This window comes from Aethina tumida, chromosome 7 (assembly GCF_024364675.1).
Source record: "Aethina tumida isolate Nest 87 chromosome 7, icAetTumi1.1, whole genome shotgun sequence".
NCBI lineage: Eukaryota > Metazoa > Arthropoda > Insecta > Coleoptera > Nitidulidae > Aethina > Aethina tumida.
Genome location: NC_065441.1, coordinates 8,395,715 through 8,412,897, shown reverse-complemented (window position 1 = coordinate 8,412,897; position 17,183 = coordinate 8,395,715). Strand labels below are relative to the sequence as shown.

The window sequence follows — 17,183 nt, the reverse complement described above, 5'->3', positions numbered from 1 at the left end:
TTAACAAAGCATAATTAAGAGATCGCAGCGTCGTGGTTTCGAAGCACGAGGATTAATCTAATGATTTGGAAAATGATGCGTAAAACGTGCGCGAACAGATACTGGACAAGATTGGTATGCGGTTAATTTAGGTTTTAAGTGGATTGGTAACTCCACATGAAAGAAAGATTGTCTTGTACAGAATATAATAAATATCAAATTAAAAAAGTGCCTTTAAAATTTAACTAATTCTTCTACTAAAATAAAATAAATTTTTCTACAGGTAATAAATGCACTCTAATTATAATTTAATAAATAATTATTAAATATTTATACATTCATAATTCAATTTTAATAATTCATATAATTATAATTAAAATGTAAGACAATTAATTCAATAAAAATTTTAATTATTAATAGAATGTAAATTTAACAATTATTTAGAATCTAAATATATCAGAAATACAACATATTTTTGAAGAATTCTGACATGTATTTAGAGGACGGATAATGATTATATTAATAAGTATTTATTAAATTAAATTTTAATATATTAATAAATGTACAAAATCATGTAAAACTATCAAATTCTATAACAAATTTTATGACAATAGACATTTTATGATAATAGAAAAAATTAAATGTTAAAAAGTTAAATATCTAAAATTATTTTACCAATAAAATGTATAATTAATTAATGCAACTGAAAAATTTATAAATATATTTTTTTAATTATAAAATATTAAGTCTATGGTATAACACATATAAATTTCTGTTTTCTAAAATAATCTAAATATTTAAATGTAAAGATTTTATAGATATTTTAGATATTATGATTTTATAGATTTTATGGATTTTATAGATTTTATAGATTTTATAGATTTTATAGATTTTATAGATTTTATAGATTTTATAGATTTTATAGATTTTATAGATTTTATAGATTTTATAGATTTTATAGATTTTATAGATTTTATAGATTTTATAGATTTTATAGATTTTATAGATTTTATAGATTTTATAGATTTTATAGATTTTATAGATTTTATAGATTTTATAGATTTTATAGATTTTATAGATTTTATAGATTTTATAGATTTTATAGATTTTATAGATTTTATAGATTTTATAGATTTTATAGATTTTATAGATTTTATAGATTTTATAAATTTTATAGATTTTATAGATTTTATAGATTTTATAGATTTTATAGATTTTATAGATTTTATAGATTTTATAGATTTTATAGATTTTATAGATTTTATAGATTTTATAGATTTTATAGATTTTATAGATTTTATAGATTTTATAGATTTTATAGATTTTATAGATTTTATAGATTTTATAGATTTTATAGATTTTATAGATTTTATAGATTTTATAGATTTTATAGATTTTATAGATTTTATAGATTTTATAGATTTTATAGATTTTATAGATTTTATAGATTTTATAGATTTTATAGATTTTATAGATTTTATAGATTTTATAGATTTTATAGATTTTATAGATTTTATAGATTTTATAGATTTTATAGATTTTATAGATTTTATAGATTTTATAGATTTTATAGATTTTATAGATTTTATAGATTTTATAGATTTTATAGATTTTATAGATTTTATAGATTTTATAGATTTTATAAATTTTATAGATTTAGTATTATTTCCCAATATCATAAACTCCGTATATTTTAATATTTGAGAGGAAGGAACAAATAAAGGTATATAAAAATACAAATAGGTGAAAACCAACTTAAAAAGTTCAAATGTTAATTAACTTAACAACTAAAATCAATAATTATTTTAAACAATCACAGTTTAGCAAGTGATAATACGACAACACTTATATTTTCGTATTTTCTTTTTATGTGTTGTAGTTTATTGTAAGAACCCTTTGTCAATCCTCTTAAAATCTGAGGTGTTTGTTATTGTGACTTTTCAATTAAAAAAATACATTGAAAATAACCCATGCGGAATGCATGTACCAGATTGTAATTAAGAATTTTTTCTAACCTGTCGTCGTTAATCCGATTTGGTGGTGACTTAGGCGACCATTTGCTGGTCGCACAAAGACGAATTAAGGGTGAGCGAAATGCGACTGGACTGGTAAAAAGGTAAAAAGGCATTATTTAGGTCGTTCCGTTTGTCAAAAATCTCGAAATCGTACAGCCGCCTGTCACCAAAATAGAACAGTGAATAGATTATCCGCGTGACGAATTGGAAATGTCAGTGAAAACAGAAATAAATGACTCTATTTGTTAGCAAACACTTTGTATGTGCCGCCAAAACATCTCGATTATTTTTAACACAAATAGCGACCATTGTGCCACGGCTACTCTAAACGTGTTTTATGGGCAGACATTTTTTGACGTTTCTGCCCGAACATGTTTATTTACTTAGCTGGGCCCTGTGATACCGCCGAAATGGACTGTTTTGCCAGCTTGCGACCGCTCCATGTATCTTTTGCGAGTAATATGTCGCCCCCGGGGTGATACCATTCACTACGACCTAATTTTTATAAATATGCCAAAATTCAATGGTGACGCAACCATTGGCTCAACACACCATTAATTTCATTCTTCAGTTTATATATGTTTAACTATTGTATATAAAGTTGGTTAAGGTTGAAATATTAAATATCTATTTTCTCCATACATTTATGTAAACGTATACATTTAAACTTTGGTTGAAGTTTAAAATTTAACTATATAAATCTATTAAGAATTAGAATGTGTTGTAAAAATAATTAATTTTTCTGCTTTTGGCAGGTTTTTAAAACTTATATAATTAAATATTTTTAAGCTTTAAGCTATTTTAGCTTTTATAGATGGATTGAATTATTTTTTATACACTTTAACACTTTTTATATCGTTTTCTTTTGTATTTTTATTAGAATTTTTTTAAGAAATCGACTTATTATTTAGAAGTGCATATCTGGTTAAAAAATTTTGGATAAGTTATGAATCACGCTGTATAATTTTGTCCATTAAATTTTTTTTAAAAAGAATAAAATTAAATTGTCCAGTTGCATAGTAAATATAACATTAATAGAAAAATAATAAATATTATAGGTAGAAATTGGATCAACTAGTACATAGTAGAATTATATTTTATGAGTTGCTGTAATTAGGGCCCCCTCCGTTCACTGTACTTTTCAAAAATATGACTTTTTGGGGACATTTCAAAAAGGGGGTTGAAACAGTTACGAACGTTTTCAAATTGTATTTTTTGCGATGTTTGTCATTTTACCGTGCATTGTTTTCGGCCGGGCCGGAAGTGGGTGTAAGACCGCGTCGAAGCTGTGACGCCGCATAAAAACTGAATAGTCCTTGCATCCTTCGAACCCGCGTAAGCGGTCCGTAGTTAAACGCGAAACAATCGCATTTGAATGTGTCCGGAACAAGCAAATCAATAACGAAACAATACCACTTGATTCCGGGCCGGAAAAATCCGGTGCCAGTGCTTTTGTTTCAAGCACGGCACCGGCGAGGCTCCGATGAAGTGGCCGCCGGCTTCGATTACCCCGCCGATCGAACGCGAATAAGCGACTCTCTTTGCAATATTTGCGCTTTGTTTCGAGTGTAAATGGGGTGAGGGGGGCGGCGGTGGTACTTCCCGTCCGCATTGTCCTTTGTCCTACCGTTCTGTATTAGTTGCAGAGACACCGCTAGCGCCTAGCACCATCGACGCCAGGAAATATTGAATGTTGAACAACGGGCCGGAGACACTCGAGATAAATAGTGGAAGGCCGTGGATCCGGGAGGAGGCTGCGATTTCTGCAATTGTGGCAAATGACACGTAAATCAATTGTTCAACCCTTCACTAGGAAACGAAGATGAATAATATGTATATAATATTCTTAATATGAATGAATAAACATATTATTATTAGAATTTTTATATTTCTTACACGTTTAAAATTAAAATTGTAATGCACAGCTGACGCCAAAATAAATATAAAGTATTAAATCTAATACTACCATTAAATCATTAAGACAAATCTTAACTTAGGTAGTATTGAAAGTTTGACAGACATCTATTTTCTATTGATTTAAGCAATAGTATTTTGACTTTCCGTATTTAAACTACCTTTTAAAGATTAACAATGTAATCCAAGTATAATATGTGCCATATTCTAATTAAAAAACCTACAGTTTTTTCAAACCTGTCTCTTTAATCCGATTTAAAGGTGACTTAGACATCCGTTTAACTTAGACTTAAGTAAGGGTGGAAGACATCTGACCAGTGAAGCAACTATACAAATGAAAAGGTGTCACCATTTGTACAAAATCAATTATTTGATACATATTATGAGGTTAAATTGAAAATAAATAAAATGTGTATGTATATATACAGGGTGTTTCAAAATTTTTTAATCTAAATAAGTTCATTTCTTGAATAAAATTCTAATAAAAGTCCAATAGAAAACGAAATAAAAAATGTTAAAGTAACAATAACAGTGAGTATGTGGTTAAAATTTTTCGGATAAGTTGCAAAACACCCTGTATAATGCATTTCATTCTATTTTAGTAAAAATTATAAGATTTTTTATTTAATAACAAGGATTTTTAATTCACAAAATCTGATTTCATACTATTTTATATAAAATTATAAAAATATTAAAATGTTTAATATTTTAAATTATACCACATTATTTTTTTAATTAATTAATTATTTATTTGATATTATTGAAAACAGTTTCCAATTAACAATATTTTATCAATTAAAACAGTCGAATAAAAAACCAAACTTTAACAATTTCGCAGAAGTATCATTGATTAAATCTATTTTGGGAACAGCAAATTTGACACTTTAGGGTACGTTTTATTGGAGGGTGCGAAAAGAATTTAACACTCCCATTATTCTCCTGTTTCACAACTAAAGAAACCGTGTCCCAAATTCGCCTGTTGCTTTAATATATGATATTAAAAAATACGCTGAAATTATATAATTCCATTTAGCAATTAATTTATCAAAAATTATCATTAAAAAGATCGAACGGCTCACCTGGTATAAAAATGAATATCCAGTGCACAGGTAAAATGTTATCGATTCGATTAAAAAACATTCCTATTGTCTATTCCTTGATTTCACTTCTCACAGGAAATAACTCGAGCATTTTGTTCTGACCACATTTTAATAATACCAGCGATCCATATCTCGACCGTCACATTAACATGCATTATTCAACGACCGAAAAACGCCGTCTTAATTAAAACGAATGCGTTTCACAGCCATTTTTGTGTATTATTCATTGTTATTTTGGATTATTTACACTAATATTTACATAATCATTAACATATGCCACGTAGCCTGCAAATTGTTGCGTGTGTGTCGTGTATAAAAATGGTATTAATTCATTTTTCTTTAGACAGATAATAATTTATGTAATTGTTGGCTCTTTGCACGATGTTTATTTTAGACTTTGGCACAGGTCATTATTGTTAATCTACCACAAAAATTTTCTAAGATAAAATTTTTCTTAGGCTTCAAATATTAGGACCATTTTAAACCATAGCAATAGTTTGCTAACTATGAGAAACTGAATTAAAAAATACAATTTCATTTAATTTCTTTTTCCACTTCCAAAATTATCTTTCAAAACCCGATGTTTTAATGTTCTGGAAACTCTTTCTGAAAAATGGTGATACGATATTGAAATGACTACTAACATATAAAATCTTTTGTTTTTTATTAGACTGAGATTTATATGAAGAAGATTTAACGTAACTCTACTTGCTTCCATAGTTGCTGAATTAGTAACATTCATAAACATACCCAACTTTCCTTACTGCTGAATTGGACGTATATGAAGTTCTGATTTTGTTCATTGAAATATTAATCTAAATGACAAAAAACATTATAGTAACATTATAATAAAAGTAATCATTGCATTAAAATGTACAAAAATAAGGAATTGACAATATTTAATATTGTTTATTTCGTTTTCTGTTGGATTTTTATCAGAGTTTTTTTAATAAATCGACTTATTATTTAGGAGTGCATATCTGGTTAAAAATTTTCGAATAAGTTATGAAACACCCTGTATATTATATTTCATTACTACGTTTATAAACTTATTTATTTAATATATATTGGAATTAGGCAAGTTATAAAAAGTCTATAATAACATATATTATATGTTTTTTAAATTAACAATTTTTCTCTTCTTAATGATGTATGAGAAGGACCAAAATTATAAAACAAAAGGATATTATTAAACTGTTAATATTAAATTAAACACAAATTTAATCATTAAAAGGCCCTTTAAAAAATAAAGTTCCTATATTTGTGTCCAGTACAATTCAGAAAAATATTGTAGCTTTTTGTAGAATAAAAATTAGTAATTTTAATACTGTATAAAACAACCATAGCAAATTAATATTATTTTAACAGTTCTCATTAAATATTTGACTTTTTATAAAATTGCAAAGATAATCATTAACACTATATATGTATATGCCATAATTTTAAATATATATATATATATATATATATATATATATATATATATATATATATATATATATATATATTCGATTTTTTTTTTAAATTTTATTGGATTAGAAGTAGTAAATAAAAACTAATATTTTCAATTTGTATTGGAATTAAACTATAAATCTTCACTTATATATTATGGAAATCAAGAAATATAAAATAAGGTATTTAAATCTCAAAATTTTTGTTTAAAAGAAGGTTTTCTTTAGTATTTCATTTCATATATATGTATTAATTCATTTTTTAATTAAAAAGTAATATCTATCCAATTCCCATTATTTTTAAGCAGATATTTTTCATTTTTGAATTAAATTTTGTTATATTACAATTTCCTAGTATTTCTTTCTATATATTATATTTTATTTCTATTATAATATTATATGTTTTTTAAATTAACAATTTTTTTCTTCTTAATGAGGTATAAGATGGACCAAAATTATAAAACAAATGGATATTATTAAATTATTAATATTAAATTAATTAATACATATTTAATTGTAACTTTTTATAGAATAAAAATTACTTAGCAACCATAGTAAATTAATATTATTTTAACAGTTCACATTAAATATTTGACTTTTTAAAAAAATTGCCATAGTATTAAATGAATATATTCGATTTTTTTATTAAATTATATTGGATTAGTATTAAGTAAATAAAAACTAATATTTTCAAATTGTATTGGAATTAAACTATAGATCTTACTTTAAAGCAGACATTTTTAGTTTTTTAATTAAATTTCATTATTTTAAAATTTCCTAAAAATGTGCTAGAATTATTTGATAAATATTTTTTAATAAATTAAATATATGCGTTAAAATTGGAAATTCAGAAAGGAAATTTTAAATTAATAGTTTTCAACATACTACATGAATAAAAATGTAAATCAAAATCAGTTGAAATCATCAAATTTCATCAATTAATGTTTGAAACTAGATAAATTTGAAATTTTATTGTGTAATTTTACAATTTTAAGCTAAAAATCATTGGAATAACTTTGAAAAAATTTGAATTCAGTAAGGAAATCTTAAATTGATTAAATTTTTCAACACATTAAAGAGTAAAAGTTAAAATGACACAAAAACAATTAAATATATAAACAAAACTCATCAAATAATGTTTGAAACTAGACAAATTTAAAATTTGGTTGTATAATTTTATAATTTTAAGCCAAAAATAACAAAAAGGACTATGAAAAGGTTAAATTATTTGAAAATTATTTTTTAATTAAATAAAAAATCTATAATAATATACAGGGTGTCTCTAAATTGAATGTACAAAAATTAATCACATATTCTTGACCCAATTCGATCTAATTTACCTATATACCAATATATACCTAAAAGAGATACAGGCCTTCAGAGGTTGGTTTCTAATATCTCGGAAACTAATAAAGGTAGAATAACGAAATTTTGTACACTTACATAACTTTTTAGGTCTAACAAAATAGGTTTAAAATAATGTAAAAATTTTACTTCAGGGGTGTTGCAGGGGGTGAAAAGGAGCTTAAGATTTCCCTAACTTTTTAGTATCTTTGACACCAAAGTATGAAATTTTAAGTTTTTACCTCTTTCATGAACTATTTCCAAGCAAAACCAATTTTCTAGTTTCACCTCATAAATGTTAGGAGATCAAATATTCTAATATATTAATAAGTAAGCATATATTTATAATTTTGTGAAATCAGTTAATAAAAGCATTACAGCAACTGAAAAAACCTTTGAAGGCCTATTTTAAATTGGCCTTCAATTTAGGGACACAGTATAATATTATAGATTTTTTAAATTAACAATTTTTTTCTTCTTAATGAGGTTTTTTCTTTCACTGTAAAAAATGCTTTTTCATTAAAAATTCAGTTATTACACCTTCTAAATTTTATATGATATAATAAGGTTCTATTTATATTTAATTTCTCATCCTACCAACGTATAAATATAGTAGGTATACCAACAGAGAAATATTTTACCGTTTAGAACAACGCAAGTGTACAAATACAATCTAATTCTACTTTATTATTGTTTAACGGCTCAATTAATAAACAATCATTCCGCTCCAAAAACAATGACCCCGTATCAACAATCCCAAAACCGAATACAATTCCAATAAACAAACCGTCGAAAATCGAAGGCACCACTCCGTCGACCAAGTACGTGGATGCACGGTGGCAACGACGGCAGTCACGCACCCGGATTATGCACCTTTAATTGCTCCACGAACGTGGACCCGGCGTGGAGACGAAATCCGTCCGCGTAACAATGGCGCAAACGTGTTTTCCGCCACTCCACGTATCAAAATAACAGATCGGGGGGCATTAATAAAGTCGGGTCAAACACGCCGACCGACCGTTCCGGACCAGGTGCCGCCGCCGTCCCAACGGCACCGCCCCCTCCCCATCCGCGCCGCAACGAACAATTGATAGGCAGTGCCCGCACGCAGGCCGATTGGGCCGACGCCTCACGGTGGGCGTCGCCCGCACGTCGAATCGCTCGTGCCCCAACATGCCGCCGCGATCCGCCGCACATCCCGTGTCCGGTGGTTCAGTTGTCAAACGCCGACCGAAACAATAAGGTGCGCGTGACCGGGTGCGTTCACGGATTATTACTCTTTTGGGGCAGTGCGTATAACACGTTGGTTCGCGTTGCGGGCATTCGGAACATGTAATAAAAATATGGTGGTACCCCGTGGTTCCGTTCCGAAGGAGTGCGTAGCGGCGAAAATGATAATGGCCCATACGCCGTTGAAGTCGTTCAGCATCAATTCCCTGTTGCCGGAGACGGTGGTGGATGCGGGCAGTACGACGCCCGACGACGACGACACGTCGAAGCTGGAGGCGCATTCGGATCAGGACGTGGACGTTGGCAGCGATTGCGAGTCGGAGGATCTGGACGTGACCGGCACCACACCGCCGTTGGATTGTTCGGGGAAGTCGAACGACGACGAGAAGGAAAGCGAAGCTGATGGTAAGTTTTGTTCCATTCTATGGTTTACAATAGAATTTTGTAATCAACAATTCTACCTACAAAGTTGAAAACATAATTATAATCATTAATTAACAATTTCATGCAATTCAAATTAGACTACAAGGTTACTTTTTGCAAATTGAATTATTTTTAATAAAATAGGTCATAATGTTAATTGTTGAGTTAGTTGTTAATTTGCAACTACAATTTTGTAATTTAACAGAGTAAGAAATAGAATTGTTTTCAATTAAAACAAATCCATTTAAAAAACATAGTCTGTCTAATACCATAATAATTACATTGTTCTTTGGAAATTCAACATTCTTTTATTTCATATTCATATTTAAAGTCAAAAATATTTGTGAAATTTATTCTGTAACTAAAATATTTCAAATCTAATTACGTTCAATAGATTGAACAAAAAAGTTGTAAAAGGTTTTACTACATTCATAAAGATGAGTCACATGAATATTTCATTAACTAATCAATATGGTAATTATTTTAAAATATTCCAATTGAAAGTGTGTAATTTTAGAAAATTCTCCTTTATATCATTTATACTAGAATTTTAAAATATTCGGAATTCCTAGTATTAAACCATAATTATTCAATCATATTCGAATAATCCCAATATGAATTCTACAAAATGGTTATATAAATTATTCAAAGTTAAAAATATATTTACCAACTATTTGAATAACCGTGTTTTATTCGAAAATTCAAATTAAATATGTAATTTTTACAAATGTATTAAATATATTAAACAATAAGCAATAGTTTATAATATTAAATATTCATATTCTGAAGTTTCATTAATTTTTTTTGTAAGTATTCGATTATTTGAATAATTTCAATGCACATTTTACAGAATATTACAAAAATTATGCGAAATTATTTGAAAAACTGTGTCGTGTTCAAACACTCAAATTGGACCTAAACATTTTCAGAAAACATACAATTTGAAATATTCATATATCCGAATATTTGAATTGAATTCGCAGTATTATTCATTCGTATTCGAATATTTGAATAATTTCAATGTATATTTTACAGAGTATTACAAAAATTGTGCGAACTTATTTGAAAAACTGTGTCGTGTTCAAACACTCAAATTGGACCTTAACATTTTTAGAAAACGTACAATTTGAAATATTCATATATCCGAATATTCGAATTGAATTCGCAGTATTATTCATTCGTACTCGAATATTTGAATAATTTCAATGTATATTTTACAAAGTATTACAAAAATTATGCGAATTTAGTTGAAAAATTGTGTCGTGTTCAAACACTCAAATTGGACCTTAACATTTTCAGAAAACATACAATTTGAAATATTCATTTATCCGAATATTCGTAAGGAATTCTCAGTATTATTCATTCGTATTCGAATATTTATAAAGGGTTATAAAAATTATTCGAAGTTAAAAATATATTTACTACCTATTTGAATAACCGTGTTATATTCGAAAATTAAAATTGAATATCTAGTTTTTGTATAAATATGTTAAATATTATAAAATAATAAACAATAATTCAAAATAGTAAATATTTATATTTTGAAGTTTCATTAATTTTTTATAAGTAGTCGATTATTTAAATAATTTCAATGTATATTCTATAGAACATTATAAAAATTATGCGAAATTATTTAAATAACAGTCGTGTTAAAATATTCAAATTGGACCTTAATATCTTAAAATAAACAATTTGAATTATTCATATATTCGAATATTCGTATTAAAGCATTAAATAATTATTCGAATTAAAAAAAAATAAAAGTCATTTGAAATAAAAAATATTTTTACTAAATTAAATTTTTATAAATCTCAATTACTTGTATATTAAAAAAAAATCAATTAAATATTAAAAAAATATCAGTCTATAAATGTATTTACTCCATAAGAGTAATCAAAAATATTCATATCGACAATAATATAATATATTCACAATTATTTGAATATAGGGAAGGATTTTTTGGTATATATTTTTAGTAAAATTGATTAGTTTCATTAAAATAACAAAATAATTTTGTGTTTAAATATTAATTATTTATCAAAGCTTTATTCAACTGCTTATACCAAACTAATATTAAACAATTTAACTTGAATAAATTGAACTAATTTGAAAGTATTACCTTATATTGATAAAATTTGTTCGGTTTTGTTTAAAATGTTAAAAAAAACACATGTTTAATAGTTAATTATTTGTTGACGTACTCATAAGCCTTGAATTAGTATTAATGAAGCTGACCATAAGTATAATTTACTTTTTCAGTACTGCTCTTAAAAAATTTGCAACAATTTGCAAAATATTTATTTATTAAATGTTAAATTGTTGCAATGTATATTCAAATGTGAAATGTAATATGGTGTTCAAATGTTCAAATGAATGTCTAAAATTAAACGATACTTCATAAACATTCTAATGGATTCCTAACATTAAACAATAAATAATTCATAGAAACAATCATTTACATTTTTACTAAGTTTCATTAAATTTTTATAAATAAAATAGTCGTTTAATAATTATTATATACAATTATTTAAATATTTAAACGTCGATTATTTGAATAATTTCAAATAAAAAATTAAAAAAAAAATATTCATTTTAAAAATATGTTAAATACTCCACAACAGTATTCAAATATACGAATGTTATTCCTACCATTAAACAATAATTCATAGTTGTCATTAGCATTTCTTACGATTAAAATAATCCTTATTTTAATATTAAAATAAGATTTTAAAAAACAATTAAGGTACAACTAAAATTTTGAAAATTTTTAGAAAATTTTATTCACAATTATTTGAATATTGGAAAAGTAATTTGGTATAAAAATAATTTTAGTTATTATTTAGGATTTTAATATTAAATATTAAATTATTAAAAAAAAAATAAATTTTAACAAATTAAATTTATTAACAACAAAATAAGTGTTAAATAAATAAAATTGATATAATTCATAATTGATAAATATGAATTTAATAAGTAATAATAACTGTTGTATTAATTACACAAAAATGAATGTTTATTTTGTATGTTTAAACATTATTTATCAAAGCCATGTTAGACTGCTTGTACCAACCTGATATAGAACAGTTTAATTTAAATAAACTTAATTAATTTTAAAGTAACACTTGTATTGATAAAATTTATTCAGCTTTGTTACAATATTAAATAAAATACATGTTTAATTGTTATTTGTTTGTTGACGTATTTATAAGCCTTGAATTAGTATTAATGAAGCTAATCATAAGTATAATTTATTTTTTCGTTGCTATTGTTAAAAAAATTGTAACAATTTGTAGAATGTTAAATAATTGCATATACAGTTTGTATTCAAATGAGTTTTTGTTAAAAATTTACTTAAGAATTAAACCTAAAAATTAAGATTAATAATATATATATATATATAAAAAAACAGTAAAAGGTTTATGGTAACTATAAAATTTAATTAAAGCAGGTGTAATCATTAATAAATCGAAGCGATTAATATTTAAGGGTGTTTTTTGGAGTCTTACAAAACCTTTCATTATGTTTATTAAAACATCATTAATTAAAAATATAACTATTATTAATAAAAATGCATATTTTTAATTGAAAGGAAATTATGTATAAGTTATTTTTTATGAATATATTATATATTTGTTATTTATCTTATTAAAAATCTTATAAATTTACGAAATTAAACATATTTAATTTAACAATATTCAAATATGTAACACATATTATTGTTAATTTTAGTTTTTTAAATTATTATTCAAATTAAATTTCATATATACATATATTTTAATATAAATTTTTGTACGACATATGTTGTTTTTCTTAATTTTAATACATTTGTAATGAAATCAACCATCAAGTTGCATAAAATAATTATAAATATTAATTTAATCTTAATCAATAGAAAATACTCATGTCATAAAACCATGCATCCTGTAATAAACTAATAGTAACAACAAACTGATCCTTATCATAATTATTTACACAATCCACTACACTCTCAAGATAATCCAAACTTGTTTCTAGACTCGAGCAATTAATTACCATATTACCTATGTAAATTTCACACTTAACAGCCCCACTCTCTTTTTACAGGCAAGGAAAAGAAGGGCAACGAGAAACCACCCTACAGCTACAACGCCCTAATAATGATGGCGATAAGAAACAGTCCAGACAAGAGACTAACCCTAAACGGAATTTACGAGTACATAATGCGCAACTTTCCGTACTACCGCGAAAACAAACAGGGCTGGCAGAACTCGATCAGGCACAACCTGAGCCTGAACAAGTGTTTCGTGAAAGTGCCCAGACACTACGACGACCCCGGAAAGGGCAACTACTGGATGCTCGATCAATCGGCCGAAGACGTTTTCATCGGCGGCACCACCGGAAAGCTGAGGCGAAGATCGACGGCCGCCTCCCGATCCAGACTTGCGGCTTTCAAGAGAACATTGTCGATGTACTCTCCGCTACAGCAGTGCTACCCGCCTTTCTACCAGCCGAATCCGGCTCTCCTCGCCGCCTACTCCAGGTACAATCCGTTCCTGCACGCCGCCCCCAGTCCGGCCGGCCTGCTGCCGCGGCCCTCGCCCATCCAACCCACCCCCTTCGGAATGGACAAGCTGCTGCAGCCGTCCGCGGTCGACGTGGCGGCTTCGCCGTTCTTCCGGCCGCCCCAGTCTATACTGGAGATGTACAACAACTTGAGGTTCTCGAGTCCGTTGCAGTACCCGTTGCAGCTGCCGATTCCCAATTTGCCGGCGCAAGGTATGAACCTGTCGGTTTCGAGCTGCGCCAGCAGTCCCGATTCCAGGCCCAGTCCGGAGGGGCTGCTGAAACCGGTGACCGTTATCAGGAACAATCAGTGATGATGATTGCTGGTGGCTTTTGGTGGGAAACCCAGATGTAAATGTTTCGGTTTTTGTTGTTGATGGGTGGGTTGGAGGTATTGAATGCGACGGTGTACAGAACAACGATGTTTAAGGGAGATTCAAGAAGGAATGATCATATTTATCACTTAAATGCCTTAAACTTAAATACGTAGGTGTAATCGCAAAGTATTTTCGTGTATAAACTATATATGACGACATTTTGCTTCGCTTTTGAACGCAAACGAGAGTTTTAAAATGTACGCTTAAATGAGTTTCAATTAAACAGTTAATTGAAACCTTCATGAATCGTTAAAAGTTTATGATGATGGATATTTTCTTTTTATATTTGCGGTTAATGTTTTTAACCTTATTTATAAATTAAACTTATTTATTATTATGGTATACTTCAGAAGCAAAGCAAAATTAAATGTGTATATAATTTTGAAGAAAAGGAGTGTACGATTTTAGAAAAAAAAATAGTGCAATTTTGTACATATGTAAATGTTTTATCACTTTTGCCGCTTTTGTGTAAAATATTGACTCGTGGAACAATTATGCTGTTACTAATAAATTAAATATTGAGCACAAAAAATAGTACAATGAATTTAGTATCAAACTTATACTTATTTTTGAATATTTTTAATATGGGATTTTAGTTAGATTTACTAATAAAAATAAATTACTAAAGTAGAAAATAATTATATGAGCTAAAAATTATTTATTTAGTTATTTTTCTCAGAAACAACTCTCAGATTTCATGGTAAGATTGGACTTATTGATAAGTAATTTTTCATTCAGCACTTTTTCAACAAATTATTCAATTTTTAACATATTTTTTAGCCATTTTTAAAATTTTATTAAACCTCAAACTTTTCCAATTATTTTCATTTTTATTAATTTCACCAAAATCTAAATAAATAATTTTTGGAATAAATTAATAAATGATAAAATTGTTTCACGCTTCAATAATATGTTAGATTTGATGTACAATTTAATTGGTCGCATTGGTCACATTGTATTCAACTTGGCAAAAAAATCCTGTAATTTATTTGTAAATATACATATTTATTGTAAGCATTGATTTAACTGTCCTCAGTGATTCTGTATATACGTGTACGTGATTTCAGAGTGCGATTTTAATGTGTCGCCGCCGACGTGTGAACGACAACGGTTTTAATTTGTTTTGTAATATACTGTTAAAATTAGTAGAATTTTTAATAAATTGTTTTTTAGTATGAGCGGTGTTTCTTTTTTTTTCCTAATTGATTGCCACGCCCGAGTGTCAATAAGAGGAAATACCTTTCGTCGATTAGATCGAGTTTTGTGGGTAGGTATTTTTAATGTGATCGAGATAAATTAGTAACCGAAATTAGGAATATTAATCATGCAATAATGTTATATATTCCTAAAGCAATGTTGCTACATGGACAAACTATTTCAATTTGTATATCATAACAAAATAAATTAATATGTAACTTTCTTGTTGAGAATCAGAATTAATGTAAATTGTTAAAGAAAGTGAAAAATTCCTTATTTGTTTTTATTAATCCTATAATGAGATGTAAAATATAATATCAAATGTTTAGACTCTAATAATTAAAAAAATATATTTAATTTTTCCTAATTTGTGATGAGTTTAATATTCATTATAAATAAATTAATATTTTATATTTAAGTGAATTTACTTGAAATCTGAAAATTGTTCCTTCTATTTTTATTTTATAATTTATATAATTTGTTGATTGGAAAAACATTTTCTAAATATTTTTCTAAAAGAATTATCTTAAAATAGATTATCCTAAAATAGATTAGACAGATAAATATAACTTTGTAATCCTAAATAAATATTTTTTTATTTTACTTCTGAATAATTTAATACATTTAAGTTTTTTATATAATTTAAACACTGGGAAAAATTGATAATTATATTATAATCAATATAATTTGTTAATAAATATCCAATTAAAAAATACTTTAAATATTTTTCTAAAAGAACTATTCTAAAATAGATTAAGCAGATAGATATAACTATTTTCTTCTGAATAATCTAAAACATGACAATTTCTAGGTTTTTCTCTATAATTTATTTAAAAACTAAGAATATTTAATAACAACAATTATAACATAATTTATAATTGTTAATAAATACTCAATTCAAAAACACTTTTTTAACTATATTATAACAGAATAATTCTAATTCTAATTAAATAAAATAAATATTTTTTCTGATTTTATATTTTATTCCTAAATAAATTTTATTTATTTTATTATAAATCATTCAAAATATGAAAGCTTTTTTTATAATTAAACTGTTTCTTCTAATTTTATTTTCTAATTTTATTTTAAAAAATAATATTATTTATAAATAAATATTCTTTTCAAAAACACAATAATTTAAGATATGATTATGATTTTTCTATGATTATCTTAAAAACTGCTTCATCTAATTTTATTTTATAATTAATATAATTTATGAATAAATACCCGATTCAAGAATACTTTTTCTAAATATTTTCTAATGGAATAGAATATAAGATTCTTCCTCAATTAGACATAAAACAATTAATTTTGGTTTTTGTTTCAGAAAATGAAAATTAAAATTAAGAAGATTATTTATATAAAAAAGTTCTTTAATATATAATTTTCTTATAAATATAATTTAACTTAATAATTTGAAAATAATTTTTTATTAATTATACTTTTTCATGACTTTCTTTATCTGAATAATTATAACAAAAAAAAAATAGAGAAATAATGATTTTTCATATAATTTGATGGGAATTAATCCTCCCTAATTGTAAAAGACAAGAAAAAAATGTATAAATATTTTTTTGTTTTCAACTATATATATTTAAAGGTTTGTGAAAA

At 26.1% G+C, this 17,183-nt stretch overlaps 1 protein-coding gene across 1 annotated transcript; it reads left to right on the top strand.

Annotated features, from left to right (window-relative positions):
- The first annotated feature begins 8,855 nt into the window (after positions 1-8,855).
- On the top strand, positions 8,856-15,550 carry LOC109603927 (fork head domain transcription factor slp2). The gene is made up of 2 exons (XM_020020441.2): positions 8,856-9,438; positions 13,540-15,550. The coding sequence occupies exons 1-2, from the start codon at positions 9,147-9,149 to the stop codon at positions 14,310-14,312; spliced, it is 1,065 nt and encodes a 354-aa protein (XP_019876000.2). The 5' UTR covers positions 8,856-9,146; the 3' UTR covers positions 14,313-15,550.
- The last annotated feature ends 1,633 nt before the right edge of the window (positions 15,551-17,183 follow it).

Coding starts and splice junctions, on each gene's coding strand:
- LOC109603927 (XM_020020441.2), top strand. CDS start 9,147: ATGGTGGTACCCCGTGGTTCCGTTCCGAAGGAGTGCGTAGCGGCGAAA. Junction 9,439..13,539: donor GAAGGAAAGCGAAGCTGATG/GTAAGTTTTGTT, acceptor CTCTTTTTACAG/GCAAGGAAAAGAAGGGCAAC.